Here is a 13917-nt window from a genome sequence, read left to right as displayed (position 1 = left end):
CACATACATTTTTGTTATGAAACATAATATATGCGGTGTAGTGTATGATTAAAGATCACTCTGACCGCTGGAGAGACGGCTCAATGGGAAAAGGTGCTTGCCCCCAGGTCCCACGTGTTGAAAGGAGACAACAAACTCCCCGAGACTGTCCTCTGAGCATCACATGCAAACCATAGCACACATGCACACAGACAAGGAATAAATATAATTTACAATTTTTCAAAATGAACAGAGAGTAGACCTCCATCCGTTTGTGCCCCACTGGTTCTGGGTGTGGGATCTTTTAAGAAAATTTTATGTCTGTTTGGGCTGGGAGTGAGTCCAGCCTCAAAGGCAGGGCTTGATCCAGCAGGAGTTCTAACAATCGGTCTCAATCATAGTGTGGGGTCTGGGCCACCCCCAAGAGAAGGTTAGAAAATGATTCTCTTAAGGCTCCAAACTGAACCCACCTCTGCCCTCCTCACCTGCTTGGATTCTGCTCCAGGGACCGACCCCTTGACATTCCAGAATGTGTGGGGGCGGCGGCAGTACAGAGGGCGGAGGGAGAGATCTGTGCTATCCACTGTTGGGGCTGCCTCAGGGATTTCAGATAACCCTAAACTCCAAGCAGAGGGAAGGCGCCCAGAGACAGCTCCACCTGTGCCCCAGGGAGCTGGAGGCGGTGCGGGGGCAGAGGAGGTATAAAAGGACCAGCCCTAGAGGAGGCTGAAGGCACTGGGCTCCGGGAGGACACCGGAGCTTAACCAAGTCACTCTCCCAGGTGAGAGGAACTCCCAACGGGGGGCATGCACAAACCGTCCTGGAGACGGGGCTCCAGGGTCCTAGACAGGAGGCTGTAAGGGGCAAAGAGGCTTGGGACCCACCCACAGGATGGAAAGAAGGAAGCTTAAGCTGCCCTGGGACAGGGTCAGAAAGAGGAGGGTTGGGGCCCTCCCTTAGATAGATCTAAGGGAGGCGGGCTGGGATTGGACTCCAGGGTCTGAGAGAGGAGGGCTGGGGCCTGAACCTCAAGGTTTGAGGGAGAGGGTCTCTGTCTAGATTTCTGAATCCCAGAGAGAGGAGACCTGAGGCCTGGACTCCAAAAGAGAAGGGGTAGGGCTGTATCTTAGGACATCTCTCATTATCCCTAGTTCTGGCGACATTTACCTTTCTCATCTGGCAGCCACTGAGCCACCATGGTGAGAGTCTGGCTCCCTGCCCTGCTAACTGTGTTGCTGTCCTTAGCCCTGGAAACTGCTGGACAAGGTGAGGGCTTGCCCAGTGTCCCCAACACTCTGAGTCTGAACCCTCTCTCCCAGACAGCTTCCTCTGGGAAGCCTGACGCTGTGGCTCAGTGAGCCTGCGCTGTCTTCTCTTCTCTTCTTGCCTCAATCAAACAGGCTCCCTGGGGCCCCTACAGGCTCCAGCAGTCTGTGGCTATCTGCCCCTAACCCACTCACTCATCCTCTGCATGATCCTCCATCCCTTCCTTTGCCTTTTTCCCTGAGTCTTAGAGAATCATCTCTGACTCTGTAAATCCCTGCTCACTGTCTCTTCTCCCTCTGATGCTGAATGCCCATGTGTGCCCGTGCCTCTGTCCAGGTCAGGGTGACAGAAACGGAGACAGGATTATAGATGGCTACCCATGCGAGAAGGGCTCCCATCCATGGCAGGTGGCCCTGCTCAGAGGCGACCAGCTTCACTGTGGAGGAGTGCTGGTCAGCGAACAATGGGTGCTCACAGCAGCCCACTGCAAAATGGGGTAGGTGCTGCCAGGGCAGGCGGGGTGAGTCTGTATTCTTTGGGTCTCTCTCTCCCTGCCCCCTTGGCTTCTGCCTCTCTGTCTCTCTCCCTCCCTCCCCCTCCTCCTCCTCTGCCTTTCTGAGTGTCACCTTTTTCTCTCAGTCAGTACACTGTGCATCTGGGCAGTGATAAGTTAGGGGACGAGAGTGCCCAGAAGATTAAGGCTACGAAGTCATTCCGACACCCTGGCTACTCCACAAGAACCCATGCCAATGACATCATGCTTGTGAGAATGGACAAGCCAGTCAAGATGTCGCCCAAAGTGCAGAAAGTCAACCTTCCTACGAAATGTGAGCCCCCAGGGACCTCCTGCACTGTCTCTGGATGGGGTACCACGACCAGCCCAGATGGTAAGTTGCCTCAGGGTGGGATCCAGCACGGACCTTATCCCTGAAGTCAAGAGTTCAGGCCCCTGCTCTCCTCCAGGAATCCAGGTCTCAGCCCTCTTCCCTCAGATCGCTGATCCTCACCCAGCCCCTCAGCTAGGCACCCTACCCAGGCCCTTACACAGCACTAGCTGAAGCCCTCCTCCCCACAGTGACCTTTCCCACGGATCTGATGTGCTCGGATGTGAAGCTCATCTCCTCCAAGGAGTGCAAGAAGGTGTACAAGGACCTGCTGGGGAAGACCATGCTCTGTGCCGGCATTCCCGACTCCAAGACCAACACATGCAATGTAAGCCCTCGCTGCCCCTCCCCCTCAAGCCCCTCTCTGTCCACGTCAGCATGAAACTCCTTGTCCCAGTCTGGCCTGGCCATGCCCCAGGCCCCACTTCTTTAGCTCTCTCACTTTCTGTCGGCCAACAGCTGCTGTTCATGCATGGGATGAACCAGGCTGAGGTCAGTAGTTTAGTGGAGCTGAGAGAGATGGAGGTAGAGATGTACCCAAACTTTGCAGAAGCTTCAAAATTTGGTGATTGATATTATTTCATGTCTTCATTTTTGAGACCGTCTTCCTCTGTGGTACAGGCTAGTCTGTAACTCGCTCTGCAACCCAGGTTAGCCCCAAATAACCAAGGCTAACCTAAAACTATATAGCCAAGGCTGGTCCCAAATTTACAGCAATACACCTGCCTCAGCCTCCCAGGCGCAGAGTTTACAAGGGTAAACAGTACACTGGACTGACCGTTCCTCTTTAGATTTTGTTTCTAAGTTTCATTTAAATTTTTATGTGCATGAATGTTTTGTCTGAGTGTAAGTATGCCTGGTACCCAAAAGGGACCAGAAAAGGAAGTCAGAGCCCCTGGAACTGAAGTTAGAGGTGGTTATGAGATACCATGTGGGTGCTGGGAATTAAGCCCGTGTCCTCTGCAAGAGCAGGCAATGCTATTAACCTCTGAGTCATCTCTCTAGTCCCCGGTTTTGTTTTTCAGACAAGGTCATGTAGCCCTGTCTGGTCTTGAACTCACTCTGTGTCTGATGCAGGATTTGAAGCCCTGGTCCTTCTGCCCCAGCTTCTGGAGTAGTGGTCCCAGTCTCCCCATGGCTTTTAACCTTTTAACTATTTTTTCTTGACGACCCCTGACATTATCTGCCTAATGCAGATGCCTGTCCATGGACTCGGTCCTGGGACAAGAACCGAGCTTTACAACTTGTCATGTCTTTGAACATTTTTCCACCTTTTTTTTTAATCCTAATTTTATGTTACTCCTTTCCCATTTTGCTGCCTGTCTGTCCTGGGCTGGCTTCTGTCTCCCTCTACTCTCCCTTCTGCTATTTCCAATCTCCCCAGTCTCTTCTCCTTTTCACCCTCCTTTTTCTCTTCTCCCCCTTCTCATTCTCTCATCTTCTTGTCTCCTTACCCCTCTTCTTTTTCTTCTTCCTTCCTCTCCTGCCCCTCTCCACCTCCTTTTTTTCTCTCCTCTTCTTTATCCTCCTTCCTCCGACCACCTCAACACTCAGGAAAGATGCTATGCTGTGTGTTGAAGAACTGACTAGTGGGAGACACATTCCTGTCCCTGAGAACCAGGGCATCCCTTCCCCAGGTTAGGGTCAGCTTCCTGACAGCCCAAGGGTTTGCCACCCAATACCTGGAGAAGACTCCCCTTCTCACCAGCCTTAATCAATAGATTTTATCAGTAAGAAAAGTGTGCTTGAATCTGAGGAAGTCCCACCGGTTCCTGCCAAGAAGCTCTAATGGAACCCAGGTCATCACCATGACAGTGTAGATTTCTACTCTTCCATTGGTTCCCAATATCATCCTCATTAGCCAGGGTAGAAGTCAAATCAGCTTATCAGGACAAAGTCTGAACTAGAGGATGCCTGACGGTGACCTGAGGGTCACAGAGCTTTCTTCTGAAGCCAAAAACTAACCTCCTCTGTTCCTCATAGGGTGACTCAGGGGGACCCTTGGTCTGCAATGACACTCTTCAAGGTCTAGTGTCCTGGGGAACATACCCTTGCGGCCAGCCCAATGACCCAGGTGTCTACACTGAAGTCTGCAAGTACAGCCGGTGGTTGGAACAGACCATGAGAACCTATCGCTAAGCACTAGGAGTCAAGCTGCGAGCCTCCGAGGTTCGAGGAGTAAGGACAACCGTGGCAGCACTGTGAAGCCCTGCCTTTGCCTTTTCTCCAAGACGTAGCCAAGCCTGAACCCTGTGCAAAGTTTACAAACCAATCAGAATCCCAGAGATCCAAAAGCAAATCAAGTCAAGAGACAAGAACCCGAGGGCTGGGGAATCCCTACACTGGACTGTGGCTGGTAGCTCTAAGACCTTCATCCACCGCCCGTGGCTCGGGCCACCTGTTTCCAGAGAGTTCTTTAAAAAAAAAAAATCAAGTTTGGATTCAGTGCACCATTTATTTTAGGGAAAAAGAAGAATGACGCTGTTAACATGTTCTAAAGTAGTAGATTACTTAAACGGTAGCTCGATTTCTCTCCGAAGACGACGAAGTTGTGAAAAAGAAAGCCCCAGCTGTGAGTGGCTAGCCTTGTGCAGGAGTGACTGTCGTCCCATGATGAGCAGCAGCTGACCTGAGCTGGACATGCCAAACCAAACAGATACAAATAAAACCCAAGCAATACTGATGTGTGTGCTTGTTGCCTGAAAGATAATGGTGGGGAAGCTGGGAGCATGGAGGGTGGAGGAGGAGACCCATGAGGAAGAGTTTGCTAAGAAATTGTAGATGGCCCAATGGGTAACAGTGGGTAAAGGCACTTGCTGCCATGCCGGACAGGACTTGAGGTCCATCTCTAGGGCCCACAGTGGAGGGAGATAACCGACCCCTACATGTTATCCTCTGCCCCCACATGTGCTGTGGCACATGGGCGCCTGCACTCGAAACCAAATTAAAACGTAAATAAATTATTCTGAATATTTTTAATCTTTAAGGACATTGTAGCTGGTTTTCAGCCTGGCCCTGGTGGGTGGTATGTTTTTCTCTATTTCTTGGGTTTCTGTTTTTCTCACACGTAACAAGGGAACAAGAGAGGAAAGAAGGGAGGAAGAAAGAATGGACCATAAGTACTTAAGCCATCACTTAGGTGACAGAGGAAGTTTTCAATGAGGGGTGGAGGAGACAGAAACTGGACACTTAGATCCTCTGGGGGTCAGCCAAGAGTGAGCATCCAGAAACCCAGGTCAGAGAAAGATGGTGGGAGTAGGCTTCTCCCAAAAGGTCAGGGGGGCTCTGGAAGGGAGGGGTGCTTTGTGACTCAGAGCAGAGCCACACCTAGGCAATCTGCCTTCCTTCTCTGGGCAGTGACACCTCAGAATCTGCTGACAAAGAGATGCAGTCCAGTGGAGGGCCTGCCCCTCCCACCTGTCCTTCCTGTTTTCCTCCCAGAATTCCTTTCCCACAAACATCATTTGGGTCCTTCCCATCACTCTTCAGTGTCTCCACTGACCGCTGTCAGCCAGTCACTCAGAAATGCTGCAGCTACTAAAAGCTGCCCATGGTGACACACAGAACAGACCCCAGCCTCCTCCCGCAGAGCCAGGGGTCTAGGCCACAGCCTTTCTCCCTCAGACCCAGAATCTTAGGCTCCTCTCCTTCCACAGACCCTGGAATCCAGACCCAGCCCTCCTTTCTCAGGCTCCAAGGGTCCAAACTTTTCCCCTCCTCCCTCAGACCTGGGAGTCCCAGCCCTGGCCTTCCTCCATCAGGCTTAAGTCCAGACCTGTTGTTTTCTGGAACTGTGTCTCATTTAAAAATTCCAAGGGAACCTGTCCCTCTATTTCCATGGAGTTTCATCAGCTTTTTCTATCTCTTCAAATCACCCAAATCAGCATTCAGTCTAAAAATTTTAAGGGTCTGGTGTTGTGGTGTACATCTTTAATCACAGTACTTGGGAGGCTGAAGCACGAAGATTTCTATGAGTTTGAGGTCAGCCTGGTCTATACAGCCAGTTCCAGGCTAGTCAAGGCTATACAGTGAGACCCTGTCTCAAAAAAGAATGAGAAGAGGGCTTTGAGGATGGCTCAGTGGGTAAATCTCTGGTTATTCAAGCACAAGATCTGAGCCTGGGTCACCAGTACACACATAAATGCAGCACATGGCTATGCATGTGCTTGTAATCTTGTTGCTGAAGATACGTGGAAAAAATCTGGGGGTGCAGGGCAGGGGATTTCTTGCCAGCCAGTCTATTTATCTCTAGACATCCAGAGATGCTGTCTCGAAAAATAAGGTGAAGACATCCAGTGTCAACATTCACACACACACACACACACACACACACTCACTCACTACTCAGAAATAAAATATAACTTTAAAAAAAGGTAATCCAGAGTCACTTGACTCAGTTGAGCCTGGCTTTAGCAAGAGTTTGATTGGGTTACAAAGTTCATACTCTGGTTGTTCAGAAGGGGCTTTATTTTTCATTTGGCCAGACACTAGACTTACAGTTAAAACCAATTGTTTGTGGAACGTGGCTTCTTGCCATTAAAATCCTGCTTGTGGCACCTACAATCTATTTGCCGTGTGTATGTGTGTCTATCTCTTCTCTTCCTTCCCCTTCCTACTTCCTCTCCTTTCTTTAGGTATCTAAACGGGAATCAACAGCCTCGGAAGCCAGCAAGGATGGACCTCTCTCTCGTGGTTGCCTTTGAACTCCATCTTCTGTTTTGCTGGTAACATTACAAAGGGGAATGTATAATCTTTGAGCCCATGTGCGGAGTACCAAGATGTGCCCCGACTGTTGCATTAGCGACATGAGGTTTCATAAGGGTAACCAGCCACTTTCTGATTGGATTTGAGGCCTGCCTCGTAGGAGGGAATTCATGCCTGGTATTGTAAACTGCCCTTGGCTTGGGAGCTCATAGGCCCTGTGGTAGTGGGGGGGAACATGGTCATTTAGCTTAAATGACCATGTTGTCATACTGCCTTCTGAATATTCATGTTTATACCCATAGATTAATGCTGCTTTCAACCTCGACCAGAGAAGCCTCCTTATGAAATGAGCAGAAATACAGAGACTCAAACCTGGTAACAGTGCTTAAAGTAGGCGACTGCTGAGGGTTCGGCCCTAAATGGGACAGATACATCAATAACTAACTACAAGGCTCAGGGACTGCTGAAGAAGAATGTGTCACAACGGTAGAGTGCTGTGAAATGCTGTCTTCTGGACAGGACTGTCTGTTGCTGTTGTGCTCACGAACTCACAGAAAGTATGGTTACCTGCCTAAAAGGAGAGGAAAGAAGAGAGTGGAAAAGAGACAAAAAAAGAGGGGGTGGGAGGGATCAAGACAAGATCCATCAATATTTCAACAGGCAGAACTAATCGAACTCAATACCCCACAAAAATAAAAAGGAGGAAAAAGAGAAAGGAGAGGACATGAAAGTGGGAAGGAGATCAGAGTGGGAGGCAGAATAAGAGGATGTAATCAACATGCCTTGTATGGGTGTATAAATTATCAGAGAGTAATACAAGGTGCTCTTTAAAACAATACAGGCATGATCTAGGTCATGTCAGCTTTGTAGACATAAAATATCTAGTGTTCATGAACAAGAAGAAAAAAGAAAGGAAGTGATAGAGATAGAGAGAGAGAGAGCAAGAGAGAGAGAAGCAGAGATGTCAGGTATTTGTTGAAGACCACTAAGAAGGAATGACTTCCTACTGGTCAAAAGAATGGAATCTCCCTCTGGTCTGGGTGGAGACATGACACTGATCTGCTTCAAAGATTAGAGCATGACAAACTACTGTAGGCTACTATCTCCTCAAGAGTTAATCCAGATGGACCTGTCAATCACCTGGTCAGGAGTCCACCTCACAGGAAAGCTGAATCACCCGAAGGCATGCTAAGGTGAAGGGAGGAATAATTATCCCTTTGATGAGACCATGAATTCATCCTTCCCAGAAACCCCTCCTCCATGCAGGAGCTCATGCTGCCTACATGCCTTTCTGAGTTACTTTTCTTTATGTTTCTTTCAGATCCTGGCCAAAACCCAGGTTTCTCTGACATTCTGGGGTGTCTCACTCTGAAGGCCCCTTCCTCTTCCCCTTTGCTGCTGCTTGCCAACCTCCATTGCTGAACATTCGAGCAAAAATCACAGCTTTCTCTCCATCTCCCTCCAACAGGCAACTTGCCTTCTCTGGTTTTTTGTTTGTTTGTTTGTTTGTTTTTGTTTTTTAATACAATATTTTCTTTTGGTTTGGTTTTTCGAGACAGAGTTTCTCTGTGTAGGCTTGGCTGTCCTGAACTTGCTCTGTAGAACAGGCTGGCCTCGAACTCACAGAGATCTACCTGTCTCTGCCTCCCTGACTACTGGGATTACAGGCATGTGCTATAGTGCCTAACTAAGACAATATTTTTATTAAATTTTAAATAATTTCATATGTGCCCTGTTCCCCCTCCAATTTTTAATAAAATTATTCCTCCAAGTCAGTTTTTTAATTTTTTATTGACAGAACTAAGAATGCCATAAAGAAACCCCAATTTTTCTAGCAAAACCCACCCCTGTGTGTGCTGTTTCTCCTCTTCTATCCCTGCCTTCTCCCCTTCTTCCCTTGGCCTCCTGTTTCTTCTCTTCTCCTCTCCAATGCACCTCCTCTCTCCTTCCTTTCCCACCTCTCTTCTCTCTTCTCCCATCCTTTCCTCCTCCCTCTTCTCTTCCTCTCTGTCTTTTTTCTCCTTCCTCTCCTATTATCTCTCTCACTCTCCTCTTCCTCCGTATTCCTTTCTCTGGTTCTCTCCTTTCCCTTTTCTCTTTCTTTTCCATCCTCCCTTTCCCTCCTTCCACAGTAAGTAGAAGTCTGCTGTCTGCCCTTGCTGTCTTGCTATCTTCCCCATCTGTGTTCCCACCTCTTGGTATCCTCGTAAAGATTAAACAATTTCATATTTAAACAGTGCCGGAACAGCATCAGACAGCACCAAGCACTGGCAAGAGCTCTCTCTCTCAGTGTGTACAACTTTTCACAATTTTTTTCTGTTTACTCTCATAAAAAAATTTTTCCTTTATGTTTTTTTATTGAATATTTTGGCCAATTAAGTCAATCTAGATAAAAACATTCAAACACTTAAGCATGCATGGCCTGATCAAATATAATGAAGGCTACTGACAGGTGTATGGCTAAGAGGGCTTCACTCTCTCTTTGGAGAGTTTCTGATCCTACCAGTAACATGGGAAAAGAGAGGAGGCAATGGGACAGGAATGGGCATAGGTAGGTCACAGAGACTCAGATTCTTGGTCTCCCCACAAGGATGATTCCTCCTGGGCCCACTTACCCTGTATTGTAGTAAGGAATTGTATTATCATCTTTGGGGAATGTAGAGAGATGGGCTGAATCACTGCCATGCTGGAACATCAGAATGCTGAAATACTCCATTTTGGAACAATGTTGGAATACATTATATTGGAATATACCAGTCAAGGCAGGCCAGCTGAGAATGCTCCATGTTGCATGCTGCCATTTTTGGAACACACTATATTTGGATGCTGCCATTTTGTCTCATGTTATGTTGGAATATCATAATGATAGGAGTTGGTTTATAGTTCAAGCTCTGCCACTTCCTGTGTGCTTGTACTTGAGCCATGAACTTCCCCACTCCATGCTTCAGTTTTCCTATCTACAACAGGAGTGGATGTGATGAAGTCATGTTAGTCATGGGTTAACATTTCCTGAGTTCCCTGTGGTTATAGTGAGTCAGCACTGTCCATGCCCTCGTGGCACTCAAGATCCGGTGCGGGAGATGGACACTGACACAAATGGCTCTGGTCCAGGGTAACACCTGGAAGGAGACACCTGTGGAAGCCCACACATGAGAATGACTAACCTGACCATAGCAGGTGGCATTGGGTGGTGTTCAGTGGAAACTTGTTCTGAGAGACAATATTCCAGCCAAGACCAAAGGAGAAGAGGTGGTCGACAGGAAAAGGTGGGGAAAGCATGGAGCAAAGTGGAAACCAGAAGCAGAGACTTTGAGGCCACAGGGCATGGAGCACTTGGGATACTTGGTGGGCTCTCCAAAGCTAGAGCACAGGAAGATGGGTAGGGCTGCTCCGAGTGGTATGTTGCCAGGGTGCTTCGGAGCCTTCAAGGGTAAAAGACATAAGATGAGTTCCCACTGAACGGAGTTCTAAGTATAAAGGCCTATCAGAATCCAAGCACTCCATATGCCAGGACACGAGGCCAACGGGTCTTTTGATAACTTTCACATCTTAAAGTCCTGTAGCTTTAATGTCTTGAGTTATATAAAGGAACTGGATAAACTCCTGATTTTGTTTTTACCATTCCTGGACTCGAACCCAGGGCTTCATACATGCTAGGTCAGTACTGAGCTGTGGAGCTAAGTTTCTTTTTAATTTTAACTTTAAGATGGGGTCTCATTCTGTAGCCTAGGCTGGGCTTGAACTTGTAGTGCTCTTGCCTCAGCCTCCACACTGTCTGGGATGACAGGCCCCTGTGCCACCAAATTCAGCCACCTGCTTTTGTCTTTTTAGCTGTTCTCTTATTTATTAAATTAAAAAGATAAATTGCTTTATCTTTTTAGCTGTTTTCTTATTTCTTAAATTAACTTTCAAGAAACATGAAAATTACACATGCTTACGGTATTTTAATAAATGTACACATACAAAGTGGAATGGTTACGCAAAGCGACTTAACAAAGGCGTTACTTCACATCTTTGTGATAAGAAGATAACACCACTTGGTAATGCTGAGGGACGTACCCGTGCTAGGCATGCTCTCAATCTCTGAGCCACACTCAGTCCCTCACTGGGGGGTGCTGATATTCTACCTTCAGCTCCTCACTAGGCTGAAGCAGGTGATATACCACTGAGCCTTACATGCAGAACCTGTGGGATCCTAGGCAGGGGGTCTAAAAATAAACCACACCCAAGCCCCTCACTGGGGGATTATAGGCAGATGTTCTACCTCTGAGCCACACTTGCAGCCCTTTGCTGTGTGTTTGTGTGTGTGGGGGGGGTGTCCAGCAAGAGCCTCTGCAGCTGAGCCATGCCCCCAGTCTCTGGTTGCTGAAGCTCCTCCAGTCTCAGGCTGAGAAGTGGGACTTTGCCCCAAGAGGCATGAGGAATTGGGGCAGATCTGTGAGAAGGCAGGCAAAGTACAGGGCAACCCTTCTTGTAGTCTAGTGAGTGGTTCAGAGAGTGGAGAGTGCTGGGGTGGCTGAGGAACCAGTCTGAACTGGGGCCAGAACATAGAAACAAAGAGGAGTGGGACCAGCAGCAGGGAAGCTGTGGGACGAGGGTGGCTGTCCAGTGAGTTGTGTGAGGAGAACTGACTCTGTGTCTGAGGAGACAGTGGAGCTCAAGGAGAAGATGTTAAGTTCAGAAAAGAGCTAGTGGGAAGTGCCCAGTGTATCCTCCGTGCTAACTAAAGTCTTCGTTAACTGGGGTGATGGGAACTGAGTAATACAAATGAAAGGAGAAGGTCACATGAGTGTCATGCCCAGCAAACGCTGAGGGGCACATTATTCATGCTTGCTGTTGCTATTGCTTGATGGTTTCCTAGTATGTCCCCATTTTTCCTCTTCATTCCCACACCCTTCCTCAGGTCCCTCCACCCTCCACCTTCTACAAGTCCCTCCCTACAGCCCACACTGACCACTGCCTGCTCTTTCCACATATGCCGGCATCCTCTCTTCTTCACTGACTCTGGCTTCCCAGACCCAAGTTCAAAGGCACCTCCCCATAATTCTCCCAGTTTGTGACATAGCTTTCCAGTGCTCGTGCTTATCTTCTTTGGTGTTGCTCCCCAATTTCTGCATGCCAGATTCTCTCTACTTGTGCATCTCTCCGTATATGCAAACATTTTATCTATGAGTCTACAAACCCTTCTATACCTCAGTAGCTGCCCACACACACTCCTTGTCATCTCTTCTTTCACCCCAAGAATATAACTGCATACCGCATGCACACACATTTCCCCAAGAAGTACAGGGAAGGAGCCAGAAGAGAAACAGAAGATATAGAGAGTCCAGGGGGCTGGGAGACAGACATTCAGATAGACAGACAGACAGACAGACACAAGCAGACACAGGCAGACACAGTGACACAGAGAGAAATCAAGAGGGACAGAGACAAAAATATGGAGAGTACAGAGATGCAGAGAGAAAGGAACAGAGAGATAGAGACAAAATCAGACAGAAACAGAAATGGAGAAAGATACAGACACTGGTAGAAAGGCAAACCGAAAGAGACAGTTCTGACGGACAAATAAACAAATGCGCAGAAGGAAAGACACAGATAAAAAAATATGCATACATACATACATATACAGAGAAAGAGGAAAGAGTCACAGACAGAGAAAGAAAGAGGGGGAGAAATGGACCTGTGGAAAGAGAGGCAGATACAGAAAGCCTGAGACAGGCCCAGGGCAGGAAAAACAAACGAACAAACAAAACAAAACAAAAACAGAGCAAGGGCTTCAGTGATGTAAATACACTGAGATGGAGGGAGACAGACACTGAGAGGGATTGAGTCAGAGAACCCAAAGGTGGGAAAACTTGGAGAAAAAGATCCAGAGCAAGGACCCAGCAGAGCTGTCAGTCACACTCGTACAAAGGGAACTCATTGAGATAGCCTCCCGCCCATCTTCCCGGAAAAGAGGTTGAGAACAGGAGCTGCTGGGAGCATTGCACTAGGTTTCTGGGGATAGACAATGCCTGATTGTTGGAAGTCTCTTTCCCCATATTGCTCACCCTGCTTCCCAGCCCGGGTTAGGGGTGGGGGACAGGTTAGCGAAACACCCTTTCTCAATAGCTGGCTGGCAGTCCCTACTCTCCTGAGGACGCGGAGGTCTTTGGCACCCAGAGAACAACTTACAGGTAGGTGAGTCAGCCTGACCCCACTGAACCTGGGCAGCTGGTTCCAGTGCTCAGAGATGCAAACCCAGGAGGAGGACCTGCAGCCTCCCTACTGGGTGTTGGTGGGGTACTTGTGGAGACTGGGGTGCCACTGGCTAACCTGGGAACTGGCATTCAGCTATCAGTCTGTTATGTCCCAAATCCTACAAATCCAAAACTAAGAATGAGCTCCCATCTCCCTGTACCTCAGTTCCAAAGATTATGGCCCAACCCTCCTCTTTTGGACCAAGGGTCCAGGCTCATCCATTCACCTCAGACTCAAAAGTCCGGGATCAATACTCCTCCTTTAGACTTGTGGTTTAGGCCCAGCTCTCTTCCCTCAACCCAGGAGTCCAGGCCCCAGCCCTCCCTCAGACTCACGAGTCCAAGCCTCTGCCTTCTCATTCGGACTCAGTTCCTCCCTAAGGACTCAGAGGTTCAGGGTCACTATGGACCAGAGCTGGGCACTACCTTCCCTACAGCTATCTGGTGAGGGGTCACCAGGAGCAGAGCCGTGGGGCAGAAAGAATGTATGTGGGAGGCTTGGGTGAAGAAAAGGGTGTGTCTGACTTCCTCCTGGCTCACAGACTAGAAGAGAGAGGGGTTAAAAGGAAGCTGGAAGAGCCTGAGGACAGAGCGCACCTCTTTCTGGGAGGCCATAGACCCAAGCAGGTTTCTGGGAGACAGTCTGCTGCTTGGGACCAGCATCTAGGTACACCCTATTCTGTGCAGCTCGATCATAAGGCGACCTTCTGTCAGTCTGCTCTGACCCTTCTCTCTCGGAGCGCCCTGCCTTGCCGACTTTCTCTGCCTCTGGCTTCCTATAATAGGTGGTGTCATTTTTCCCACTTAAGTGCTGGCAGATACACTCGCTGCTAGCCACCAGCAGG

The 13917-nt window shown here is 48.6% G+C and overlaps 1 protein-coding gene across 1 annotated transcript; it reads left to right on the top strand.

Moving 5' to 3' along the window:
• The first annotated feature begins 1175 nt into the window (after positions 1-1175).
• Klk7 (kallikrein related peptidase 7) lies at positions 1176-4268 on the top strand. Its single transcript, XM_055613466.1, has 5 exons — positions 1176-1245; positions 1582-1741; positions 1885-2132; positions 2321-2457; positions 4113-4268. The coding sequence occupies exons 1-5, from the start codon at positions 1176-1178 to the stop codon at positions 4266-4268; spliced, it is 771 nt and encodes a 256-aa protein (XP_055469441.1).
• The last annotated feature ends 9649 nt before the right edge of the window (positions 4269-13917 follow it).

Source organism: Psammomys obesus, unplaced genomic scaffold (genome assembly GCF_907164565.1).
Source record: "Psammomys obesus unplaced genomic scaffold, mPsaObe1.curated_primary_1811, whole genome shotgun sequence".
NCBI classification, from domain to species: domain Eukaryota; kingdom Metazoa; phylum Chordata; class Mammalia; order Rodentia; family Muridae; genus Psammomys; species Psammomys obesus.
The sequence above is the reverse complement of the archived record's forward strand: the minus strand, read 5'-3'. Positions and strand labels throughout refer to the sequence as shown.